The sequence below is a fragment of the Electrona antarctica genome (genome assembly GCF_951216825.1).
Source record: "Electrona antarctica genome assembly, chromosome: 6".
Lineage (NCBI taxonomy): Eukaryota > Metazoa > Chordata > Actinopteri > Myctophiformes > Myctophidae > Electrona > Electrona antarctica.
The window spans coordinates 57,393,435-57,411,310 of NC_136811.1; the positions used below are offsets into that span (position 1 = coordinate 57,393,435).

Below are 17,876 nucleotides of genomic sequence, written 5' to 3' on the forward strand. Positions count from 1 at the left end.
TCCTTCCAGAAATCATTCACATTATTATTTTGCAGTTTCTTTGCCAGTGAGTCTGACCTCATTATATTTTCATTTATTTTAATAAACCGAAGGGCATATTTAAAATTAGCATTAATGCGTTTTTTCCCTCAAACAGAGGGCCCTGTCTATTTTTTTCCAGACTCAGCCCAACTCCTGAAAGCCCTTCTAGCCTCAGCATGAAGCTCTTGAACATGATCATTCCACCCAGGCTTCAGTGGCGTGCACAGATAGACACTAGGGGGTGCTAGAGCACCCCCTGCCCTTTTGGCAATGTGCCCTTTTGAAAAAAAAAAGAAAAAAGAAAAACTTTCTTTTTTTTTTGATTTTTCAAAAATAGCAGACCTACAAGCTCGTAGCGCGCCACTCGGTGGCGCGCTATGAGCTTGTAGATCTGCTATTTTTCAATAGCTAAAGCATAACATAATGCTAACACCAAAAGGGGTTCCCGCCCAAAATGGATTAAGGCAACCGGCCGGTTCCACGCGCTGCACAAGGTGCCCTTTTTTAACTTGAGCACCTGCCCCTCTAAATGTCTGTGCACGCCACTGCCAGGCTTAGTGGCATATACTTTACATCCATGTTTGTAGAGAGGCCTGCTGGAAATACAGAGAGACTCCACAATAGCTTCATACAGGGAAGATAATTCCTCACAGTGTTGCATAGTCTTACAGTTCATGTCCTGACACAATAAAGTATCTTTAGGTAGCTTAATCTTACCCAGCAGAGCATCAGAAAGATTCACATATTTATCTAGATCTTTCTTGGTTAGTTTAGTCCAATTAATTCTGCCTGTACTTGAGCTGTTATCCACAGGCAGCAGCATGGGTAAATTGCCTGTATTTAACATTACTCGAACGCAGTGGCGTGCACAGACATTTAGAGGGGCAGGTGCTCAAGTTAAAAAAGGGCACCTTGTGCAGCGCGTGGAACCGGCCAGTTGCCTTAATCCATTTTGGGGCGAGAACCCCTTTTGGTGTTAGCATTATGTTATGCTTTAGCTATTGAAAAATAGCAGATCTACAAGCTCATAGCGCGCCACCGAGTGGCGCGCTACGAGCTTGTAGGTCTGCTATTTAAAAAACAAACAAAAAAAAAACATTTTTTTTCAAAAGGGCACATTGCCAAAAGGGCAGGGGGTGCTCTAGCACCCCCTAGTGTCTATCTGTGCACGCCACTGCTCGAACGGGTATGTGGTCTGTGGTAGCTAGCTCATAGACAATCTCCATGTTCTCTATAGAGTCATGGGCATCCACTGTACAGAGGCAATGGTCAAGCCAGGAGGTACTATGCCAAGCCTCGCTAATATAACTGTAGCTATTCTCAGGCAAAAGTACCTTGCTGGATAAAATCAGCCCACTGTCTACACAAAATTGCATTAAATGCCTACCAAATAAGGAGTTAGCATCAGACACATCAGCGTTCATGTCACCAATAACGTAGATACAAGTAGAGGGATTGTCCTGAATAAAAGACATAATAAATGCCATTCTACTGAGATACTCATCCTCATTATTATAGCATTCATATGGTGTGTACACATTTAAAATGATTAACTTTGTCACTACAACACAGCTCTATCCCAATAGCCCAGTCAACTCCCAGTCTAATGACGTTAATCAACTGCTCATATTTTAGCTATTGAAAAATAGCAGATCTACAATCTCACTCGGTGCCGCTCTATGATCTTGTAGGTCTGCTATTTTTGGAACAACATATTTTCAGATGGGGGTCGGCGGCCAATTACATATAATTTTTGGAGTCCTTGACATGAAATATTGAGTGATATAGGCCTGGAAACATAGCCGAGAAAACTGTCAGGATTTAGAAGACATTTTTTTTATTTCGACGTCAGGTCTAAATGGGTAAAGCAGAATCAACCTTAGACTGACTATAAAGTAGAATCAACCTTAGACTGACTATAAAGCAGAATCAACCTTAGACTGACTATAAAGCAGAATCAACCTTAGACTGACTATAAAGCAGAATCAACCCTAGACTGACTATAAAGCAGAATCAACCTTAGACTGACTATAAAGCAGAATCTACCTTAGACTGACTATAAAGCAGAATCAACCTTAGACTGACTATAAAGCAGAATCAACCTTAGACTGACTATAAAGCAGAATCAACCTTAGACTGACTATAACGCAGAATCAACCTTAGACTGACTATAAAGCAGAATCAACCCTTAGTGACTATAAAGCAGAATCAACCTTAGACTGACTATGAAGCAGAATCAACCCTTAGTGACTATAAAGCAGAATCAACCTTAGACTGACTATAAAGCAGAATCAACCCTTAGACTGACTATAAAGCAAAATCAACCCTTAGACCAGGGGATCTCAACGTTTTTGGCCGGGGACCCCCGAAAATGCTTTGGCAATGTCTCGGGGCCCCCGCCCCGCCCCCTCCCGACCCCCAATATAAATTGACTGCTACAATAACCTTAATAATAGAGACAATACACCGTAAATAAATACTGAAACCAGATATAATCATTAGGGAAGGTGTATGCATGTACTATGTGTACTATATTACTATATGTAAACTCTTCATTTCCACTTTCCAGCCATTCAGTTGCAAAAAAAAAAAACTTTTATTTTTTTGGAAAATAATTTGGGGACCCACCGAATTAATTTGGCGACCCCCCGAGGGGTCGCGACCCACAGGTTGAGAACCCCTGCCTTAGAGTGACTATAAAGCAGAAACAAACATTCAGCTGTAATGAGATAAAACGATACCTCTATCTGAGTGTTGGTCTCCCTGCAGGGTGGCCAGTGGGAGTCTGGAGAAACACATAACAATAATGAAATTAAATGAAATGATTACTATATTTACCCAGGGTATCTGGGCTAAGCTCAAGAACTTGTTTCCAGCCAGGCCCTGCTCATAGAACACATTTCATCGTAGTGGTTCAATGCCTTGTTCAAGGGCACTTCAGCGGTGGTAATTGTAACGTGTCGGACCGCTGATTCGAACTGGCGACCTTCCGGTATCAAGACCGCTCCTCAATCCGTTCGGCCACCGCTGCCAATATTAATCCTATCATTTAAAAAAAACTGTTTCTGGCCTGGGCCGTGGCTCAGCGGTCCAGGCGCCTTGGCCGGTAGTCCAAGTCTGGCAGTGTGCCGCGGGTTCGACTCCCAATCCCGACGGCCTTTTCCTGTCAACCTACTGACTGTCCCTCTATAAAATATATAAAATAAAGACGAAAGCCACAAAAATAAAACATTGAAAAACTGTTTCTTTTGGTACACCAAGAGGGAACAGAGGGCGAAAGTGAACACAACCCTCTCCTCTGCATTAACTACTAATGTTGCTGCTCCCCAGGGGTGTATAAGCTCAGCTAAGCTTTTAATTCCACCCTTTATACTGACAGCAATGAAATGGATCTACCAGCTCAGTGGCCTTGTGGTTAGACTAGTGTCCGCCCTGAAACTGGGAGGTCGGGGGTTCGATCCCCGGGCCGGGTAATACCAAAGACTGTAAAAATGGGACCCAATGCCATTAGATAGAATAGATAGAACTTCTATCTATCTATATATCATGTCTATATCAGAATCTATACGCTAATAGGAAGTGTAACTATGGAGACAGATCAAACAGGAAGTGTAACTATATGTGACCAAATTTGACTGAGGGACTGCCATTGGATTTTTTTGGAATTTTCTTTTTCTTTCTTTTCATGTCATATGAAAGCAGGGAATCATAGCTTCAAATTGACATATTGGTTGTTCAGTTTGACCCACCAGTTTTGGAGATATGGCTTATAGAGTAATGTCTTGCAGAGAAACAGCGAGTTGAGAAAACAGGCTTGAAAGGTTGAAATGAAATGAAATGATTACTATATTTACCCAGGGTATCTGGGCTAAGCTCAAGAACTTGTTTCCAGCCAGGCCCTGCTCATATAACATTTCATCGTAGTGGTTCAATGCCTTGTTCAAGGGCACTTCAGCGGTGGTAATTTTAACGTGTCGGACCGCTGATTCGAACTGGCGACCTTCCGGTATCAAGACCGCTCCGCAATCCGTTCGGCCACCGCTGGTTCACTTCTGTGGACTCTAACATTACACCTAGCTACATGTTTAAGCATTTATTTCATATTTACGTGTCTTCTGTGGTCTCTAACATTACACCTAGCTACATGTTTAAGCATTTATTTCATATTGACATGTCTTCTGTGGACTAACATTACACCTAGCTACATGTTTAAGCATTTATTTAATATTTACATGTCTTCTGTGGACTCTAACATTACACCTATAGCTACATGTTTAAGCATTTATTTCATATTTACATGTCTTCTGTGGACTCTAACATTACACCTAGCTACATGTTTAAGCATTTATTTAATATTTACATGTCTTATGTGGTCTCTAACATTACACCTAGCTACATGTTTAAGCATTTATTTCATATTTACATGTCTTCTGTGGACTCTAACATTACACCTAACTACATGTTTAAGCATTTATTTCATATTTACATGTCAATTTCAGCTCTGACATTTATTTCAGACATGCTCTAGTAGGTGAAGAGTCTGCCTGTGATATTAACTCATTTTGAGAAGGAAAAAAAAGGTTTTTCTTCTCTGGTGAAAAGCTGGAGTTTGTGCGATGGCAGGCTCTCAGTCAAATCTGGTCACATTATGGTAACAGATCTAACAGGAAGCGTAACTATGGTAACATATCTAACAGGAAGTGTAACCATATATGGTAATGGGTCATACCTCTTCCTGGGCGTCTCTGTTCTCGTCGACAGTTTCCTTTTAGGAGACGTGAAACTAAACGCACACACACACACACACACACACACACACACACACACACACACACACACACACACACACACACACACACACACACACACACACACACACACACACACACACACACACACACACACACACACACAGAGACGCACGCATACATGCATAAATTATTACCCCCAAAAAATACAAATTAGACACATATCTATCAGTATCTGTGTCTGCCTGCCTGCCTGCCTGCGTGTGTGTGTGTGTGTGTGTGTGTGTGTGTGTGTGTGTGTGTCTCACCTTGTACGGGCATGCTGTGGGCGGGGACTCATTTGAGTGGCAGATGATGTGGGCGAGCCGAGGTGAGACGCCTGTCTGTCTGTCCACACCAGGCACTGATCCTCCTACAGGCGAGTAAGGAAGCTGCCATTTACCTTCACGAAAATGTATTTTAAAATGTCTTTAGAGCTTATTTTTTCATTTCCATTTCTGCTAAGCAGCAAGCTGTATATATGCTTAGATGATTTGGATTCATATTAGGATAAATTTGCGTGACTGTAAAGACGAAACGGAAGTGGGGAGGAGGCTTCACTTCCGCTTTATATTTTACTCGTGATCAGAGCTTCCGTTGCTCCAGACTGTACGACGGAAGCATTTATATTTTACTCGTAATCAGAGCTTCCGTTGCTCCAGACTGTATGACGGAAGCATTTATATTTTACTCGTGATCAGAGCTTCCGTTGCTCCGGACTGTATGACGGAAGCATTTATATTTTACTCATAATCAGAGCTTCCGTTGCTCCGGACTGTATGACGGAAGCATTTATATTTTACTCGTGATCAGAGCTTCCGTTGCTCCAGACTGTATGACGGAAGCAACATTTTACTCATAATCAGAACTTCCGTTGCTCCAGACTGTATGACGGAAGCATTTATATTTTACTCGTGATCAGAGCTTCCGTTGCTCCAGACTGTATGACGGAAGCATTTATATTTTACTCATAATCAGAGCTTCCGTTGCTCCAGACTGTATGACGGAAGCATTTATATTTGACTCATAATCAGAGCTTCCGTTGCTCCAGACTGTATGACGGAAGCATTTACATTTGACTCATAATCTAATCAGAGCTTCCGTTGCTCCAGACTGTATGACGGAAGCATTTATATTTTACTCGTGATCAGAGCTTCCGTTGCTCCAGACTGTATGACGGAAGCATTTATATTTTACTCATAATCAGAGCTTCCGTTGCTCCAGACTGTATGACGGAAGCATTTATATTTTACTCGTGATCAGAGCTTCCGTTGCTCCAGACTGTATGACGGAAGCATTTATATTTTACTCGTGATCAGAGCTTCCGTTGCTCCAGACTGTATGACGGAAGCATTTATATTTTACTCATAATCAGAGCTTCCGTTGCTCCAGACTGTATGACGGAAGCATTTATATTTTACTCGTGATCAGAGCTTCATGTTTAAGCATTTATTTCATATTTACATGTCTTCTGTGGTCTCTAACATTACACCTATAGCTACTGTATGACGGAAGCATTTATATTTTACTCATGATCAGAGCTTCCGTTGCTCCAGACTGTATGACGGAAGCATTTATATTTTACTCGTGATCAGAGCTTCCGTTGCTCCAGACTGTACGACGGAAGCATTTATATTTTACTCGTAATCAGAGCTTCCGTTGCTCCAGACTGTATGACGGAAGCATTTATATTTTACTCATGATTAGAGCTTCCGTTGCTCCAGACTGTATGACGGAAGCATTTATATTTTACTCATGATCAGAGCTTCCGTTGCTCCAGACTGTATGACGGAAGCATTTATATTTTACTCGTGATCAGAGCTTCCGTTGCTCCAGACTGTATGACGGAAGCATTTATATTTTACTCGTGATCAGAGCTTCCGTTGCTCCAGACCATATATGTCAAACTCAAGGCCCGGGGGCCAAATCAGGCCCGTGAGTGAATTATCTTTGGCCCGCGGGATGATATTTAATTAGTATTAGAACTGGCCCTCTTGTATATTGCACGGACCACCATAATACTACAAGTCCCACAATGCACTGCGAGTGCATTGGCACATATCACATACTATGAAAGCAGTGCTTGGTGAGGATCATAGAACAGGAAACTGAGCTTAATAATAATGCATTTTCAGTTTTAAATGCATTTACTTTTTTGCTGTTTGCCTGGGACGTCCTCATGAACGCGGTGCCCGTGTGTTGAAACACAGTCCGGCCCTCGACCTCGACCGATTTCTTTATTTTGGCCCACTGTGTATTTGAGTTTGACATCCCTGCTCCAGACTGTATGACGGAAGCATTTATATTTGGGGTGCATACTTAGTTTAGACTAGTCATTGGTTAGACATGGGTTAAGGTTAGGTTTAGGTGTGCTGCCCCGTGGGAGGTTAGGTTTAGGGTGAGGGTTTGAGATGGGTTGTAGTTGTAGGACTAATGACTGGTCTAACCAATGACTAGTCTAAACCAAAAACTGTCTATAATCAGAGCTTCCGTTGCTCCAGACTGTATGACGGAAGCATTTATATTTCACTCATAATCAGAGCTTCCGTTGCTCCAGACTGTATGACGGAAGCATTTATATTTTACTCATAATCAGAGCTTCCGTTGCTCCAGACTGTATGACGGAAGCATTTATATTTTACTCCTAATCAGAGCTTCCGTTGCTCCAGACTGTATGACGGAAGCATTTATATTTTACTCATAATCAGAGCTTCCGTTGCTCCAGACTGTATGACGGAAGCATTTATATTTTACTCATAATCAGAGCTTCCGTTGCTCCAGACTGTATGACGGAAGCATTTATATTTTACTCGTGATCAGAGCTTCCGTTGCTCCAGACTGTATGACGGAAGCATTTATATTTTACTCATAATCAGAGCTTCCGTTGCTCCAGACTGTATGACGGAAGCATTTATATTTTACTCATAATCAGAGCTTCCGTTGCTCCAGACTGTATGACGGAAGCATTTATATTTTACTCATAATCAGAGCTTCCGTTGCTCCAGACTGTATGACGGAAGCATTTATATTTTACTCGTGATCAGAGCTTCCGTTGCTCCAGACTGTATGACGGAAGCATTTATATTTTACTCGTGATCAGAGCTTCCGTTGCTCCAGACTGTATGACGGAAGCATTTATATTTGACTCATGATCAGAGCTTCCGTTGCTCCAGACTGTATGACGGAAGCATTTATATTTGACTCATGATCAGAGCTTCCGTTGCTCCAGACTGTATGACGGAAGCATTTATATTTTACTCATAATCAGAGCTTCCGTTGCTCCAGACTGTATGACGGAAGCATTTATATTTTACTCATAATCAGAGCTTCCGTTGCTCCAGACTGTATGACGGAAGCATTTATATTTTACTCGTGATCAGAGCTTCCGTTGCTCCAGACTGTATGACGGAAGCATTTATATTTTACTCGTGATCAGAGCTTCCGTTGCTCCAGACTGTATGACGGAAGCATTTATATTTTACTCATAATCAGAGCTTCCGTTGCTCCAGACTGTATGACGGAAGCATTTATATTTGACTCATGATCAGAGCTTCCGTTGCTCCAGACTGTATGACGGAAGCATTTATATTTTACTCGTAATCAGAGCTTCCGTTGCTCCAGACTGTATGACGGAAGCATTTATATTTTACTCATAATCAGAGCTTCCGTTGCTCCAGACTGTATGACGGAAGCATTTATATTTTACTCATAATCAGAGCTTCCGTTGCTCCAGACTGTATGACGGAAGCATTTATATTTTACTCGTAATCAGAGCTTCCGTTGCTCCAGACTGTATGACGGAAGCATTTATATTTTACTCATAATCAGAGCTTCCGTTGCTCCAGACTGTATGACGGAAGCATTTATATTTTACTCGTAATCAGAGCTTCCGTTGCTCCAGACTGTATGACGGAAGCATTTATATTTTACTCATAATCAGAGCTTCCGTTGCTCCAGACTGTATGACGGAAGCATTTATATTTTACTCGTAATCAGAGCTTCCGTTGCTCCAGACTGTATGACGGAAGCATTTATATTTTACTCATAATCAGAGCTTCCGTTGCTCCAGACTACCAATACTTTCTGAAACGTCTATGGGGGGAAATGTATGGGAAATTCTCTTCTGGGACTGCGGCGCTCTATAGTACTGATGATGTATTGTATGTATAGTGGTGTACAGTTAGTATGTCTTTTGATGAATTTAATACACAGAACCACAATGGAAACACGCCCTCAGGGCTCACACACACACACACACACACACACACACACACACACACACACACACACACACACACACACACACACACACACACACACACACACACACACACACACACACACACACACACACACACACACACACACACACACACACACACACCTGTCCTCTGTGGCAGTGTGTCACCATGGTAACGGTTGCCTGGATACAGAAGCTGTCTCGCTCCCGGTAACGCAGTGACTCCACCCTTCTCTGAAGCTCCGCCCCTCCGAGCAACTCAGGAGCTCCTGACACACACACACACACACGTGCGCAAGCATGCACGCACGCACGCACGCACGCAAACACGGACGCACACATAATACATTCTCATTATATATATATATACACACACACGCACGCGCACGCACGCACACACGCACGCACGCACGCACGCACGCACAGACAGACAGACCTTCTTTGACGTGCGCTTCCAGGGAGACGGGAGGGGGCGGGTAGACGAAGAATCCTCCAATCAGAGCCCTGCTCATCACCTGTCTGTCGTCCAGGCCTTTCACCCATTGGAGGAAGGGCTTGATGGGGCGGAGCTTACGGTAGGGCATCTCTGAGTGTTGGCCTTGGAGGAAAAAATCACACCCGTGTGAAGTGAGGGGCGCTCTTATCATCGTACATCAGTGGTTCCAAAACCTTTTCATGTCAAGGACCCCCAAATTGAAGCTAATTAGCCCCGCCCCCGCGGACCCCCATTTGAAAGGATATGCCAAGGACCCCCATTAGAAAGGATATGCCAGGGACCCCCATTTGAAAGGATATGCCAGGGACCCCCATTTGAAAGGATATGCCAGGGACCCCCATTAGAAAGGATATGCCAGGGACCCCCATTTGAAAGGATATGCCAGGGACCCCCATTTGAAAGGATATGCCAGGGACCCCCATTTGAAAGGATATGCCAGGGACCCCCATTTGAAAGGATATGACAGGGACCCCCATTTGAAAGGATATGACAGGGACCCCCATTTGAAAGGATATGACAGGGACCCCCATTAGAAAGGATATGCCAGGGACCCCCATTTGAAAGGATATGCCAGGGACCCCCATTTGAAAGGATATGCCAGGGACCCCCATTTGAAAGGATATGACAGGGACCCCCATTTGAAAGGATATGACAGGGACCCCCATTTGAAAGGATATGCCAAGGACCCCCATTTGAAAGGATATGCCAGGGACCCCCATTTGAAAGGATATGCCAGGGACCCCCATTTGAAAGGATATGCCAGGGACCCCCATTTGAAAGGATATGCCAGGGACCCCCATTTGAAAGGATATGCCAGGGACCCCCATTTGAAAGGATATGCCAGGGACCCCCATTAGAAAGGATATGCCAGGGACCCCCATTTGAAAGGATATGCCAGGGACCCCCATTTGAAAGGATATGCCAGGGACCCCCATTTGAAAGGATATGCCAGGGACCCCCATGAGAGAAGACTTTTTACGGCTCTAGCAGTGATTCTCTCATTTCAAGGACCCCCAGTTTGACATGCATTAGGGTTACGGACCCTCCATTTAATGGCATTTCTATCTCTGGTACCCCAATTTATATTGTAAAATCAATGCTAATTTCTGTGACCAGATTTGACTGAGAGACTCTGCCATCGCGCAAATTACAATTTTTTCCAAAACGAGTTTATAGCACAGGCAGACTCTTCACACACTAGAGCATGTCTGAAATAAATGTCAGAGCTGAAATCGACATGTAAATATGAAATAAATGCTTAAACATGTAGCTAGGTGTAATGTTAGAGACCACAGAAGACATGTAAATATGAAATAAATGCTTAAACATGTAGCTAGGTGTAATGTTAGAGTCCACAGAAGACATGTAAATATGAAATAAATGCTTAAACATGTAGCTAGGTGTAATGTTAGAGTCCACAGAAGACATGAAATAAATGCTTAAACATGTAGCTAGGTGTAATGTTAGAGTCCACAGAAGACATGCAAATATGAAATAAATGCTTAAACATGTAGCTAGGTGTAATGTTAGAGACCACAGAAGACATGTAAATATTAAATAAATGCTTAAACATGTAGCTAGGTGTAATGTTAGAGTCCACAGAAGACATGTAAATATGAAATAAATGCTTAAACATGTAGCTAGGTGTAATGTTAGAGTCCACAGAAGACATGAAATAAATGCTTAAACATGTAGCTAGGTGTAATGTTAGAGTCCACAGAAGACATGCAAATATGAAATAAATGCTTAAACATGTAGCTAGGTGTAATGTTAGAGACCACAGAAGTGAACCTTTCTTTTTTTCTAATAATCTTTTATCCCACGATTTTGTAACCCATTTTTCACCCCTGTGTCAATTATCTAATGTGATCCTGGGCTCTACACACCCTCCGCCAACCTAGTCCCCATATATGGGGGACATGGGGAGAGCAACGGACTTGAACTCATGCTTCATGCCTGAGTGTCCAAGTTGCTCCTTTACACCTGACGGGGGGGAGTTTCCCTGGTTGGACGTAGCGCGTGGAAGGAACACGTTATTCCAACCAGTTCCTTTCCCCTCCATCAGGCGCCCCGGCTGGCCAGGGGGAGGCAGTTTAGAGACCAGGATTACTGCATGTTTTTGTGAGGTACCTACCCTATAGGGGACACGGGGAGAACATGTGAGGGTACCTACCCTAGGGGACACGGGGAGAACATGCAAACTCCACACAGAAAGGCCCTTTCGCCAACCCCGCCTCGGGTATGGGCACTGATGACGCGGAGGAGGAAACACACCGCCAGCACCCACAGCGTCCCGAGCGGGAATCGAACCCAGGACCTTCTAGCTGTGAGGCGACAGCACTACCAACTGTGCCACCGTGCCCCCAGAAGTGAACCTTTCAAGCCTGTTTTCTCAACTCGCTGTTTCTCTGCAAGACATTACTCTATAAGCCACATCTCCAAAACTGGTGGGTCAAACTGAACAACCAATATGTCAATTTGAAGCTATGATTCCCTGCTTTCATATGACATGACAAAAACTAAAATTCAAAAAAATCCAATGGCAGTCCCTCAGTCAAATTCAATGTTCCATTTGTACACTCTCTGAGTTACAGACCCATAAGGGTCCATTTGGTTCCTAATCATCATTTAGCTGGGGACCCCCTGGACCAGGGGTTCTCAACGTTTTTGGCTGGGGACCCCCGGAAATGCTTTGGCCGTGTCTCACCCCCCCCTCCCCCTCCCCCTCCCCACCCCCAATACAAACTGACTGCAAAGATAACCAATAATTATAGAGAAAATACATCATAAATGAATACTGAAACCAGATGTAATCATTAAGGAAAGTTTACGCATGTACTCTACAGGTATGTGGTGTACAGGTACATGTGTACCTGTGTGTGTGTGTGTGTGTGTGTGTGTGTGTGTGTGTGTGTGTGTGTGTGTGTGCGTGTACCTGTTGTGTACACTTGTGTGTTTTCGTTGTTTGTCAGGTAAAAACATCCTGGTCTCCACGACGACGACCTTACGACCTTTAATCTGGTACACACTACCACTGATACTACACACACATATACACACACAAGCACGCACGCGCACACACACACACACACGCGCGCGCACACGCACACACGCGCACGCACGCATGCACATGCACACACACAGTAGGGAGAAAAGATGATTAACATCATAATAATACCAATTAGTGTGTGTGTGTGTGTGTGTGTGTGTGTGTGTGTGTGTGTGTGTGTGTGTGTGTGTGTGCGTGTGTGTGTGTTACATGGGCGGAGCTTCCTGTGGGTCTCAGGCTGTGACGTGGCGAACAGCTTCACCGTGATTGGCTGGTCGCTGGTCCCATCCTCCAATCGCAGCCAGCGATACTCCAGCATGTCGGAACCTATGTATGGACCAATCGGAAATCAGGAAGCATCGTGGAGTTAGCAAACACTTAACAGCCAATCGGCATCTTGTTATGACTGTGATCGCCATGGCAACCCTCACCCTTGCCCCTGATTCGCTCAGCCCGGCCCACGAAGGTCAGCAGGCCGATGACATCACACTGGTTTCCATGGGGACAGCTCAGCAATTGGCTGCTGTGAAACAGGAAGTGGATGTCACGTTGTGTCCTTGTATTGTTTGGTAAATATAAATGGTAAATGGTGCATTTATATAGCGCCTTTATCCAAGGCGCTTTACATAGATTGTGCATTACATTCACCCATTCACACACACATTCACACACACATTCACACACACATTCACACACCTTTACATAGATGTGCATTACATTCACCCATTCACACACACATTCATACACCGATTGCGGCGGAAGCCATGCAAGGTACCAACCAGCACATCGGGAGCAATTTGGGGTTCAGTGTCTTGCCCAAGGACACTTCGACATGTAGACAGGAGGAGCCGGGATTCGTACCGCCGACCCATGGATCATTGGACGACCTGCTCTACCTCTTGAGCACAGTCGCCCCATAGTATGTTTCCAACATAGTCTTGCGTAGCCAGACAACTATTCCACAATCTCCGAATGCTATATAGAGTCTGGACCTACAGCCCCATGAGCTGAGTAACAGAATGCTATATAGAGTCTGGACCTACAGCCCCATGAGCTGAGTAACAGAATGCTATATAGAGTCTGGACCTACAGCCCCATGAGCTGAGTAACATAATGCTATATAGAGTCTGGACCTACAGCCCCATGAGCTGAGTAAGGAATGCTATATAGAGTCTGGACCTACAGCCCCATGAGCTGAGTAAGGAATGCTATATAGAGTCTGGACCTACAGCCCCATGAGCTGAGTAAGGAATGCTATATAGAGTCTGGGACTACAGCCCCATGAGCTGAGTAAGGAATGCTATATAGAGTCTGGACCTACAGCCCCATGAGCTGAGTAAGGAATGCTATGTAGAGTCTGGGACTACAGCCCCATGAGCTGAGTAAGGAATGCTATATAGAGTCTGGACCTACAGCCCCATGAGCTGAGTAAGGAATGCTATATAGAGTCTGGACCTACAGCCCCATGAGCTGAGTAAGGAATGCTATATAGAGTCTGGACCTACAGCCCCATGAGCTGAGTAAGGAATGCTATATAGAGTCTGGGACTACAGCCCCATGAGCTGAGTAAGGAATGCTATATAGAGTCTGGACCTACAGCCCCATGAGCTGAGTAAGGAATGCTATATAGAGTCTGGACCTACAGCCCCATGAGCTGAGTAAGGAATGCTATATAGAGTCTGGACCTACAGCCCCATGAGCTGAGTAACAGAATGCTATATAGAGTCTGGACCTACAGCCTCATGAGCTGAGTAAGGAATGCTATATAGAGTCTGGACCTACAGCCCCCATGAGCTGAGTAAGGAATGCTATATAGAGTCTGGACCTACAGCCCCATGAGCTGAGTAAGGAATGCTATATAGTATATAGAGTCTGGACCTACAGCCCCATGAGCTGAGTAACAGAATGCTATATAGAGTCTGGACCTACAGCCCCATGAGCTGAGTAACAGAATGCTATATAGAGTCTGGACCTACAGCCCCATGAGCTGAGTAAGGAATGCTATATAGAGTCTGGACCTACAGCCTCATGAGCTGAGTAAGGAATGCTATATAGAGTCTGGACCTACAGCCCCATGAGCTGAGTAAGGAATGCTATATAGAGTCTGGACCTACAGCCCCATGAGCTGAGTAAGGAATGCTATATAGAGTCTGGACCTACAGCCCCATGAGCTGAGTAAGGAATGCTATATAGAGTCTGGAACTACAGCCCCATGAGCTGAGTAAGGAATGCTATATAGAGTCTGGACCTACAGCCTCATGAGCTGAGTAAGGAATGCTATATAGAGTCTGGACCTACAGCCCCATGAGCTGAGTAAGGAATGCTATATAGAGTCTGGACCTACAGCCCCATGAGCTGAGTAAGGAATGCTATATAGAGTCTGGAACTACAGCCCCATGAGCTGAGTAAGGAATGCTATATAGAGTCTGGACCTACAGCCCCATGAGCTGAGTAAGGAATGCTATATAGAGTCTGGACCTACAGCCCCATGAGCTGAGTAAGGAATGCTATATAGAGTCTGGACCTACAGCCCCATGAGCTGAGTAAGGAATGCTATATAGAGTCTGGACCTACAGCCCCATGAGCTGAGTAAGGAATGCTATATAGAGTCTGGACCTACAGCCCCATGAGCTGAGTAAGGAATGCTATATAGAGTCTGGAACTACAGCCCCCATGAGCTGAGTAAGGAATGCTATATAGAGTCTGGACCTACAGCCCCATGAGCTGAGTAAGGAATGCTATATAGAGTCTGGACCTACAGCCCCATGAGCTGAGTAAGGAATGCTATATAGAGTCTGGACCTACAGCCCCATGAGCTGAGTAAGGAATGCTATATAGAGTCTGGACCTACAGCCCCATGAGCTGAGTAAGGAATGCTATATAGAGTCTGGACCTACAGCCCCATGAGCTGAGTAAGGAATGCTATATAGAGTCTGGACCTACAGCCCCATGAGCTGAGTAAGGAATGCTATATAGAGTCTGGACCTACAGCCCCATGAGCTGAGTAAGGAATGCTATATAGAGTCTGGACCTACAGCCCCCATGAGCTGAGTAAGGAATGCTATATAGAGTCTGGAACTACAGCCCCCATGGGCTGTGTAAGGAAGCTGCCATTTCCGTTCACGAAAATATATTTTAAAATATCTTTACATTTTATTTTTATATTTTATTTTATTTTTTTTCTTAAATGTTTTATCCCACAACTTTGTAACCCATTTTTTCACCCAGTGTCAATTATCTAATGTAATCCTGGGCGCTACATTACCTCTGCCAAACTGGGGGGGGCAGCGGACTGACCTCATGTTTCCTACTATGCATGAGGAGTCCAAGCTACTTCTTTTCACCCGACATGGGAGAGTTTCCCCAGTTGGACGTAGCGTGTGGAAGGAACACGTTATTCCGACCAGTTCCTTTCCCCTCCATCAGGCCAGGGAGAGGCAGTTTAGAGACCAGGATTACATGTTTTTTGTGAGGGTACCTACCCTAGGGGACACGGGGAGAACATGTGAGGGTACTACCTACCCTAGGGGACACGGGGAGAACATGTGAGGGTACTACCTACCCTAGGGGACACGGGGAGAACATGTGAGGGTACTACCTACCTTAGGGGACACAGGGAGAACATGTGAGGGTACTACCTACCCTAGGGGACACGGGGAGAACATGTGAGGGTACTACCTACCTTAGGGGACACAGGGAGAACATGTGAGGGTACCTACCCTAGGGGACACGGGGAGAACATGTGAGGGTACCTACCCTAGGGGACACGGGGAGAACATGTGAGGGTACCTACCCTAGGGGACACGGGGAGAACATGTGAGGGTACCTACCCTAGGGGACACGAGGAGAACATGTGAGGGTACCTACCCTAGGGGACACGGGGAGAACATGTGAGGGTACCTACCCTAGGGGACACGGGGAGAACATGTGAGGGTACTACCTACCTTAGGGGACACAGGGAGAATATGTGAGGGTACCTACCCTAGGGGACACGGGGAGAACATGCAAACTCCACATAGAAAGGTCCTTTCTTTTCTGATAAGCAACAAGCTATTATATGCTTAAATGATTTCTATTTATATTAGGATAAATGTGCGCGACTGTAAAGACGAAACGGCAGTGGGGAGGAGGCTCCACTTCCGCTTTATCGCTTACTCATGACAGCTCTTCCGTTGCTCCAGACTGTATGATGGAAGTATAGCTCTTCCATTGGTCCAGACTGTATGATGGAAGCATAGCTCTTCCATTGGTCCAGACTGTATGATGGAAGCATAGCTCTTCCATTGGTCAAGACTGTATGATGGAAGCATAGCTCTTCCATTGGTCCAGACTGTATGATGGAAGCATAGCTCTTCCATTGGTCCAGACTGTATGATGGAAGCATGGCTCTTCCATTGGTCCAGACTGTATGATGGAAGCATAGCTCTTCCATTGGTCCAGACTGTATGATGGAAGCATAGCTCTTCCATTGGTCCAGACTGTATGATGGAAGCATAGCTCTTCCATTGGTCCAGACTGTATGATGGAAGCATAGCTCTTCCATTGGTCCAGACTGTATGATGGAAGCATAGCTCTTCCATTGGTCCAGACTGTATGATGGAAGCATAGCTCTTCCATTGGTCCAGACTGTATGATGGAAGCATAGCTCTTCCATTGGTCCAGACTGTATGATGGAAGCACAGCTCTTCCATTGGTCCAGACTGTATGATGGAAGCATAGCTCTTCCATTGGTCCAGACTGTATGATGGAAGCATAGCTCTTCCATTGGTCCAGACTGTATGATGGAAGCATGGCTCTTCCATTGGTCCAGACTGTATGATGGAAGCATAGCTCTTCCATTGGTCCAGACTGTATGATGGAAGCATAGCTCTTCCATTGGTCCAGACTGTATGATGGAAGCATAGCTCTTCCATTGGTCCAGACTGTATGATGGAAGCATAGCTCTTCCATTGGTCCAGACTGTATGATGGAAGCATTTGGAAATTGCAGAGGCAACAGTCTGGTAACGCGTGACTATTTCCAACATAGACACCGTTTTCCGCCTCTGGAGCGTACAGTATGTGCTCAAGGGAGTCCTTGCGAAGCCCCGTGGAGCCCCGTGGAGCCCCAGAGTCCTTGCGAAGCCTCGCGGAGTCCTTGCGAAGCCTCGCGGAAGCAATGAGCGCATGTTCGGCTCTGATAAGTCCCGAGGAAGATGCGCTGTGATTGGCCAGTATCAAATCAAATCAATTGTATTTGTATAGCACATTTAAAAACGACTCTCATCGTACCAAAGTGCTTCAC

General features: G+C 44.9%; 1 protein-coding gene across 1 annotated transcript in view; it reads right to left on the bottom strand.

Moving 5' to 3' along the window:
- The window catches only part of LOC306925193 (RPA-related protein RADX), a 62,087-nt gene that overhangs the window by 6,829 nt on the left and 37,382 nt on the right, over window positions 1-17,876 (bottom strand). Inside the window, exons 8-16 of the mRNA XM_079503885.1 lie at window positions 13,490-13,547; window positions 13,025-13,149; window positions 12,804-12,920; window positions 12,480-12,584; window positions 9,485-9,646; window positions 9,193-9,317; window positions 5,078-5,181; window positions 4,751-4,804; window positions 2,763-2,806 (exon numbers count right to left, since the gene is read on the bottom strand). Of these exons, the coding sequence (XP_079360011.1) occupies window positions 2,763-2,806; window positions 4,751-4,804; window positions 5,078-5,181; window positions 9,193-9,317; window positions 9,485-9,646; window positions 12,480-12,584; window positions 12,804-12,920; window positions 13,025-13,149; window positions 13,490-13,547 (894 nt within the window). The remainder of the gene's footprint in view (window positions 1-2,762; window positions 2,807-4,750; window positions 4,805-5,077; window positions 5,182-9,192; window positions 9,318-9,484; window positions 9,647-12,479; window positions 12,585-12,803; window positions 12,921-13,024; window positions 13,150-13,489; window positions 13,548-17,876) is intronic.